Consider the following 10,000-nt stretch of genomic DNA (forward strand, 5'->3'; position numbering starts at 1 on the left):
TGTCTTTGCTACTTACGCTTAGTCTTTGTTTTCTCGGGGAAACCGGGGGGAGTGCACCTTTAGGGTTAAGTGTGTGTGAGTGCGCTTGTGTGTGCACAAGGCTCACCTAGTGGTAAATCAAATAATGCTCTCCCTTCCTTTCCAAGTCAATCCCATTTCCTTACACAAAGAGAGGCGAACCTGCCACTGTTGATTTGAGATTCCTTTGTGTGTGTGTGTGTGTGTGTGCAGAACAGACATAGGAAATGCCCAGTTACACGCACACACACAACACACTGCATGCTAATTGGAGGGCTTCATGTTATAGGTACTGTAGGGAGTTTGCTTGGAAACCGATCTCTTCTGGTTGGTGCTGTGTCTGTCCTGGGTTGTGAAAACATGACCTACATCCTGAGTTAACATACACTGTCAAGCTGTCAGCCCAGGCTGACAGGCTGCTTCTCCTTCCAACCAGGAGACTGTGCTAAATGGGGGAACACTACAAGTCACTAATGCTCAATAGCGGGGGCAGCAGCAGCTCAGGAGGTAGAGCGGGTTGACTTGTAACCAGAAGGTTGCAAGTTTGATCCCCAGCTACCCCTAGCTGAGGCTTGCATGGTTGTCACCGCCGTCGGTGTGTGATTTTTTGCATGAATGGTTTAAAGTTGATTTGGACAAAAAGCGTCTGCTAAATGTGATGATGACTAAAGGTTGAACCAGTTGGACACACGTCTGAGCTCTGTCATTGGTGAGCCACTAAATGCTAAAGAGGCAGTCTGCTGGGAAATGCTGGAAATTATCTTTTCACATTTTCTAAGGAGATGGCTTATTTCCTTTAAAACGTTGTTCGTCCATCAAATGGACGAATCCTTTCGATCATTCCTCTGTGCAAATCGAAGAACCTCAGAATGAGATGAACGATCCACTAGCAGATACTAATCGTACGTACCAGATTGCACAAAAGATTTGTAAAAAAAAAACAAATTGTTCATTATAGTCACCATTTCAGTGGCAGTCACGTTGGTGTGGTCCCACAGTTTGTGACCTCTGTGCGATACTTGTGCATCTTTGCGCGACATGCGAAGAACCGCCTTATGACGGGCCTTAGTGCGACAAGGTCAAAAGTGTGGCCATTTGCATATAAAATAAATGTTAAGGTTTCAAGATAAATCACAAGCCTTAACACGCTAACGGTGACTATTTGGAAGGAGTTTTATGTTTTACTTGGAGACTAACTAAAAAAACCTAGTCTAACTAAAAAAGTAGACCATAAAGAGAAGTCAAACCTACTTACCTGTCTAATGAGGCTCTAAATGGCCTTCCAAATTGACTCTTAAACCCATCCCTACCCCACTACTTTAGCAAGATTGGAGCTGGTCAATGTTAAATGTCAACAGCCTCTAACCTTCGACCCGATCAGTGACCCTAGTCTCCACCCTAAGGGCTTGTTCACACTACCTCCGTCCGTCGACGGATCACATTGACTTTGCATGGGGCGCTCGCAAATGCATTGTGGGTCCGTCCGTCCATTTGGCTCCGTGGCCTGCGTCAAAAAGTTGAGAAATGTTCAACTTTTCAGGCAGCGCCGCATCCGTCGGCCCATCAGATTGCGGTTATGCAAATACACTCCACGCTTTTCCTGGATCCATTTTGCAATAACAAGCAGGAAGAAGCAGGAAAAATCTGGCCGTATTTTTAAAGAAATGTGGAATAATAGGATTGTTTTTAGTCACATATTGTTTGTGTCCTCTTTTGTATTAATATCCACACATCGGCTTTGTAGAGGGAGGCGATTTGATTGGCTGCAGTATGCGTCTACAAAGACTAGTCCCCTATACGTCAGACACGCCCTCGGCCATCCGCCGACGGACACGAGGGGCCCTATCTTGCATCCGGCGGAATTGACTTAATCACTGGCGCATGTGTTGTTGCTAGTTTGCAACTGACGCAGAGCGTTCTTTTCCCTCCTGCGCCACGCGTCAGTAAATTAGGGAATGATCTTGCACCACAAGGGGTGGTTCGGCCAAAGGAGTAGGTGTAACTTTTAGGATTGATGAGTATTTGATCGTGAGAAAACATTGTTTTATCGCGAGTGAGAATGAATGAATGCGGGCGTGCGTGTGTGTATGTGTAAAAGAATTAATGAATGCGGGCATGCGTGTGTGCGTCCATCTGTTTTAACACACGCAAACTAAACACGTAACGCATAATAAAGTCCATGGCAATGTAATGTACGTCGGTAAACTAGCGACATCGCCATAGAACCGCCCACAAAGCTACTTGTGCTTGGTGCTTCTCACTTGCGTTTCAGACCGTTAAAATAGGGCCCATGTAGTGTAAACAAGGCGTCAGGGCTTGTTCACACTACCTCCGTCCGTCGACAGATCACATTGACTTTGCATGGGGTGCTCGCAAAATGCATTGTGGGTGCGTCTGTCTATTAGGCTCCGTGGCCTGCATCAAAAAGTTGAGAAATGTTCAACTTTTCAGGCAGCGCCGCATCCGTCGGCCAATCAGATCACGGTTATGCAAATACACTCTGGATCCATTTTGCAATAACAAGCAGGAAGAAGCAGGAAAAATCTGGCCGTTACATATTTTTTAAAGAAACGTAAAATGATAGGATTGTTTTTTAGCCACCTGTTGGTTGTGCCATCTTTTGTATTTATATCCACACATCGCCATTGTAGCGGGAAGCGATTTGATTGGCTGCAGTATCCGTCTACAGAGACTAGTCCCCTATACGTCAGACACGCCCTCGGCCATCCGTCGACAGACGCATTTAGTGTGAACAAGGCGTCCCAGCCCTTGCACACTGCCTCCGTCCGTTGACGGATCCCATTGACTTTGAATGGGGTGGAGCTCCAATGCATTGTGGATCCATCCTTTCCGTTGGATCCGTCGGCTCCGTCAAGAAGTTGAAAATTGTTCAACTTTTCAGGCAGCAACGGATCCGTCATCCAATCAGATCGCGTTTGCAAATTTATTGGGATGCACCGGTGTATCGGACGAACATCGGTAACGGCCGATATTCACGTTGTTGACTGCCATCGGCCTATCGGAAAATAAGATGACATTCGCCGATGGCAGTGGCTGATGTTTAATGCTTCCTCCTCTTGAAATGTCAATGGAACATGTCTTACAAACTGCATATCGCTGATCTTTCTCCGAGACAGTGAAATACTCCCACACGGCCGACATTTTCTTTCACTTTTATTTGTAAACAAACCACACATGCACGCGGGCGGCTTTTTTTTTTTCAGTCGCATCACGCCTCGTGCCCACTGCACCGTCAGTCAAAGGACGTCGGAAAGCGTGGCTGACGGATGGGGGAGCTTTCCAGGGTCATCAGAGCCCGAGTAGTGCCACAGTGCTTACATTTGCACACGCGATCTGATTGGATGACGGACCCGTCGCTGCCAAAAAAGTTGAACATTTTTCAACTTTTTGACGGCGCCAAAGGCTTCAACGGAGCGCATGGATCCACAATGCATTGCGCGTCCGTCCCCATTCAAAGTCAATGGGGATCGGTCAACGGACGGATGCAGTGGGCACGAGGCGTCACTCCGCAAGCGTCCTCGGTTGCTAAGCGACGTCAACGTCTTTGGCGGACTATTTCTCAGCTGATCGACACTACGAATGCTGAGAACAAATGAATTGCAAAATGAATTGGCCATAGTTTCCATATGCTAAAGACCTGTCTAGTTCACCATCGTGCAGGCTGTGTTCAGTAAAATAAATAGCGATCTGTTTTCGGCGCATGTAGGCGTATCTGCCAAAATAAATTAACCACATTCAAGCAGTGCATGTTATTGTACGAAGAACGACACGAATAAATGAGATAAGCATGGGCATAAAAAATCTGCTTAAAACTGGAAATTGGTTTGAAACAGCTAGAGACCCTGGACGTTGATCCACTTTAAGTTTTTCATCTCCGCAATAGAGTTGATTTTGCGAAGAGTAACTTTCGTGGAAAATATCAATCATAACTTTAATACACAAATTATATTAACCTTGTTTATATAATTAGGTTTCACATTAAAAGGAACTCTATACATTCTCCCTGTTACTTAAGATACATCCCTTCCTCTCTCTAACTGAGAGAGGTTAAGAAAGTTCACATTTGCATTCCCACTGGAGCCACTATGTCTGATACTAAAGCCAGGCCAATCGACTGACTTTTTGTTATGCAGATTCCTTTTCCATGCTTGCAGACTTGTAGACATGTCCACTTCTCCTATAGTGTATTGCAGTTAACTTGGCCTCTCCCGCCAAACCTAAACTCTCCACTATGGTCACTCCAACTTACCTGTGTATTCCCTACCCACAATGCAAACGTTTCCCTATAAGAATCTTGATCACCCATTGTCTCACGGAATGTATCCTTGGTGACTTTGCTGCCTGTACTTTAGCATGATCATGCTCTAATATTAAATCAAATATTTTGCTGGCCGACGTGTCCTAAAAAGAAGTTTCTCTTCATCAGTAACCTAATAGTGGTATGAAACAGCGGAGCGCAACGGGTCTGAAATGTAACATTCTTATGTCAGGCTTGTTTCATTTACTGTCCCCTCCAAAACTTTTGGAACGGCAAGGCCAATTTCTTTGTTTTTGATGTTCACCAAAGACATTTGGGTTTAAGATCAAAAGATGAGTATGAGACAAGAGTTCAGAATTTTAGCTTTTATTTGCTGGTCTTTACATTTAGATGTATTGAACAACTTAGGATTTATCACCGTTTGTATTAGACCATAGCATTTTTAAGTGAGCAAAAGTAAAGGAACATGCTTTGCATGACTAGTCTAAGTTTTTAGCCTTTTTTAAACCTGGAAAGAGTCCATTTCTTGTAAAAGAAGGTAAACCAACAAGACCAGAGAGCTGTCTATGGGAGAAAAGGAAGCCATTTTGAAGCTGAGAAAATAAGGAAAATCAACCAGCGCCATTGGACAAGCATTAGGCATTGCAACCACAACAATTTGGAATGTCCTGAAAGAGAAAGAAACTACTTGTGACCTGAGCAACAGACATTGAACAGGTCGGACAAGGAAAAACAACAGTAGTTGATGAAAGAAAAATTGTGAGGGCTGTGAAGAAAACACCAAAAACATCAGCAAGTGACATCACAAACGACCTCCAGAGTGCTGGGGTGAAGGTATCACAATCCAGTGTTAGAGGAACACTCCGATAGAATAAATATAGAGGCCATACCACAAGATGCAAACCACTCATCAGCAGTAAGAATCGGAAGGCCAGATTGGAATTTGCAAAGAAGTACAGAGATGAGCCAAAAAACTTCTGGAACACAATCTTATGGACTGATGAGACCAAGATTAATCTCTTCCAAATTGATGGGAAGGCCAAAGTGTGGAAAAAGAAAGGAACTGCTCTTGAGCTGAAGCATACAAGCTCATCTGTGAAGCATGGAGGAGGTAATGTAATGGCTTGGGCGTGCATGGCTGCTTCTGGAACAGACTCATTAATATTTCTTGACAAAGTAACTGATGATGGTACAGCAGAATGAAATTTTAAGTATACAGAAACATTTTGTCTGCCAATTTACGTAGAAATGCATCCAACCTCATCGGGAGGAGGTTTATCATGCAACAGGACAATGAGCCAAAGCACATGGCCAACAAGAAGAATGAGACCATTTGGTGATGTCCATGGGTTGCAGGCTTGAGGCAGTTATTGCAAGCAAGGGTTATGCCACCAAATATTAATGTTATTTACCTGAAGATTTTTTTTTCCTTTACTTTTGCTCACCTAAAAATGCTGTGGTCTAATACAAACAGTGATATATCCTAAGTTGTTTAAAGGAGACATATTATGGCGTTTTCACAACAAGTAAACATAGTATTTGAGTTCCAGAAAACATGGTTTTTAAGCTGTTAGCTGGAAATAGCTTTTAGGGAAAAAAATCTAGTCTACCACTATTCCCCTCTGTTTCAGTCCCTTCAGAATGCGCTGTTTCTGGTGTCTGTAGCTTTAATGCAAATGAGCTGCTACCCATTGACCAATGAGCTGTCAGACTGAACCACGGCATGGAAGAGAAGGGATTGTTGCCGTTTGCGGACTCCTGGTGCTCTATGTATATATAATATAATATAATATAATAATGATAATATTATATATGGATATTTATATAATATTATATCTAATATCACGGCCAAAAGCTATTTGCGCCTCGGATGATATTATGAATCACAAAGATTGCGTCTGACGTCTCTGGCACTTTCACAACAAGTAAAGACTCGTAGTGGGGGATATCTCGGCCATGGTTGAGAAGTATTGGGGGAAAGGAACTTTGGCCTTGACTCTCTGAAGTCCATGAACCGCGACATGGAGAAGAAATGGATTGTACTCCGGGAGCTGAGATGCCGAACTGCCGCCGAGCTCCCCGCACCGGAGCTGAAGCTTCAGCGGCAGTCCGGCCGCCGTCGAAGCCGTCCCGGCAGCCGCCAAAGCCTCGGCCTTAGTCCAGCAGCTCCGGCGGTGTACTCCGGGAGCTGAACTGCCGCCGAAGCTTAACGGCTGCTCCGGAGGATGTTGACCGGGAACTGAAAAGTCTGGCGGGGGTAGCTCGGCAGCAGTCCGGCAGCTCAGCTCCGGGAGTACAATCCCTTTCTTCTCCATGTCTCCTCCTCCGGACTGCCGCCGAGTCCGGCAGCTCCGGCGGTACCGCTGGCAGTGAAAGAGATTGTACTCCCGGAGCTGAGCTGCCACCGAGTTCCCCCCGCCAGAGCTGCTCGTCCGCTGGTCCACAAAATCTTAGCTATGCTCTGATTGGAGGGGGAAGGGGAAGTTGGAGGTAATATTCAACTGTGCCCACTCCCTACGCAGGAGGGGGCGTCGAAACTGACTCGCTCGTTTGGTAACTGTAGGCGGGGTACTTTCAGAAATGCATATCTCACTCAAAAAATCATGTACAGACTTTTTTCAAAGTTTGTATGCCTGTGGGAGCACTAGAGACCCAAAACAACACCACAAATCACAGGGAAAGAGTTGTTTTCATAACATGTCCCCTTTAATACATCTAAATGTAAATACCAGCAAATAAAAGCTGAAGTTCTGGACTCTTGTCTCATACTCATCTTTTGATCTTAAACCAAATGTCTTTAGTGACCATCAAAAACAAAGAAATTGGCCTTGCCATTCATATACTTTTGGAGGGGACTGTACTTGTGTCATACTTCCTATAACAAAATGGCACCACGGTTAAAAGCACTTCTAATAGAGCATATTTGACGATGATGAATGATCAGATGGATTGAGTGCCCTCTTGACGGAGTCTAGCTGCTTTGCTCACTTACATCTCTCTTCTGGTCGTTGATTGGCTCTAGCTGAACCGCCCCCTGTTTTATTGTGTGCAGTAATAATAATGTTTAGCATTGATAGGGGCCTGCAGCAGTTGGCCCGGGGCCCCCACAGGTCCCCGACTCCAGGCTCCTCCTCACATGACGTTGATCAAACATCCCTCCGGTCGTTTTGAAGCACCTGGCTTTATTGCTCTGCTAACGACACACCATGTGCACGAGTGTCCCACATCCGCCCGCCAGCTCATAAATGACACACAAAACATGCATGTCCGACGCACGTTTGCTTGTGTGTGCTTGTGTGTGTAAGTGTGTGTGTGTTGCCTGAAAGCTGTGCCACCCATGAGCTTCTGTATTGCTTCCTCCTCTGCAGAGGCCTGGGTTTCAACCCAATCTGTAATCCTCAATACAGTTTGAGTGTTTGTGTGTGTGTGTGTGTTGTGTGTTTGTGGTTGTGTACATAGGCTTGAATATGCATGTGTGTGTGTATTTCCCAAGATATCCTGTTTGTGGAATGATGAAATCACTGGGAAGTTATTATGGCAAATTGAGGGAAAGGAGAAGCAGGAAAGGAAAGATGAAACAAAATGTGGAGAAAGAAATCCCCAATTTCAGGCTCCCCTCGCTGCTCCGAGCCAGCGGAGCTACACTCGGCCCACAGCATGCTGACATTTGGGAGAAAATAGGCCTGCTTTCTTTTATAAGATATCTATTTTATATTATATATAGATTATAAAATAAATTATTGTGTGTGTAAACAGCAACACACCCCCCCCCCCCCCCCCCCCCCCCACACACACACACACACACATACACACACACACACACTGTTCAACACTGTCAAAATGGAAGATGATGGTATGGTGTTAGGCGGGCTAAGGTGCGAAGAAAAGGTAAAATGGTCTAACTCTAGGGGATAGTCGTGGGAGTGAAGAAACCCATGAATGAACGTCAGAGAGAGAAGGGTTATTTTCTGAACACACAACAGAGTTAGAGAGTGTTGGAGGACTAGGAGGAACCACACTGTGCGGGAGATGTGTTCCTACCAGGGTAGAGGTTGTTGTCCAGGTCATGGCCCCCTCTCAGGGTGAACCCGTACCCGGGCAGACCCCCGACGGGCGCCGCCGCCGCTCGCAGCTCCTGGCTCAGGGCCAGGCCACGGGCGGCCACGTCTCTGCGGCCGTTGAAGATCAGGACACGGCCACCGCGGTCGTCCCCTCCGAACGGACAACCCACCGCCAAGTCTGAGGGCACACACACACCTCGTGGTTTACACATCAGTTAGGGGTTAGGGCCCCTCTTAGGGAGAGGGAGGGAGCGAGTGGGAGAGAGGGAGGGCAAACAGAGGGAGAGAGAGAAAGTGGGAGAGAGGGAGAGAGAGGAGAGATAGAGTGGGAGAGAGGGAGGGGAAACAGAGGATGATAAGAGTGGGAGAGGGAGAGAGGGAGAGATGGAAAGATTAGGAGAGGGAGAGAGAGGGAGGAGGGGAAACAGAGGATGGTGAGAGTGGGAGAGAGGGAGAGATGGAGAGAGTGGGAGAGGGAGAGAGAGGGGGGAGGGGAAACAGAGGGAGATATGGAGATAGTGAGAGGGAGAGACAGCGAAGAAAGGAGGAACAGAGATGGAGAGGGATGGAGAGAGAGAGAGAGAGAGAGAGAGAGAGAGGGAGGGGTGTAGGGAAAGAGATGAAAGAAGAGTTGTCAAAAAGGTCTGGGCCTTCTACTTTTCTCTATGGAACTCTTTTCGTCTGGTCATATCTCTCGTTACGTTTTTGTTTTGTTTGTGTCATTCCTTTCCTTTCCTTTCACTAAGGTTTTCCCCTCTCACTCTTTTTCCGTTCTTTTTTTCCTCTCTCCCTCCATTTCTGCTGAAGTCATTGACCTGGTTTGCAGGGCTGTGTGTGGACTGCTTAATTTCACCCCATGACAGGAAGTGGCATGAAGGGTCAAAGGTCAGACCTACAGCCAAGACGTCTTGGAGGGGAACACTGTCACACAACAGACGTATGTCTTTTGAAGAATATAAGTGGAAATTTTAGTTAGCGAGGGGACCATGTGATGAACTTGAGTCAGCGCTGGAAATGTCTGCACACCTCTAGACATCCTGTTTGTCCTCCAGACCTCTCGCTCTCGACTGCAGCCCAAACAACTGGCTGCACATAAAACTGATTATGGGTTGGAGAGGATAAATGCAACCATGTGTGAATGCAAGTGAACTGTATATATACCAGGGTTGTGTGTGTGTGTGTCTGTGTGTTTTTGTGTTTGTATGTGAATTCAAGCCTGTTCAGATGCAAGTGTGTTCATGCTTGTGAGAGGGTAGGTGTGTTTGGAATCATATATTTAAAGTTTATGTGTGTGCGTGTTTGTACCTGTATGTATACAAAGAAGAATCACAATGAATGAAATGCTGTGTCTTCCGAATGTCTCCGCTGAAGGGCTTTACCTAACACAACATGCAACCAAGTGGCTCCAGCGACACTTGATGTACCCGGGAAACACCCACTGGGATCACTGGGAGTTATAATGGACGCCACTCCCAGATACAATGCGGACACTGACACCCAGCACATCCTGCTGACACAAATGCCGCAACTTTGTGACAGCATGAATATCTGACCAAACCACATGGATGACATGGACTTAAGTTCTCAGGCTCAACTCTTCTATCTCTGGGAAATAACTGTCATTGAACATAACTATCACTGA

At 46.0% G+C, this 10,000-nt stretch overlaps 1 protein-coding gene across 1 annotated transcript in view; it reads right to left on the reverse strand.

The window, feature by feature from the left end:
- itga8 (integrin, alpha 8) overlaps positions 1–10,000 on the reverse strand; it is a 47,188-nt gene that overhangs the window by 21,694 nt on the left and 15,494 nt on the right. Inside the window, exon 13 of the mRNA XM_079734503.1 lies at positions 8,339–8,536. Within this exon, the coding sequence (XP_079590629.1) occupies positions 8,339–8,536 (198 nt within the window). The remainder of the gene's footprint in view (positions 1–8,338; positions 8,537–10,000) is intronic.

Source organism: Pollachius pollachius (genome assembly GCF_949987615.1).
Source record: "Pollachius pollachius genome assembly, chromosome: 1".
In the NCBI taxonomy this organism is placed as follows: Eukaryota; Metazoa; Chordata; class Actinopteri; order Gadiformes; family Gadidae; genus Pollachius; species Pollachius pollachius.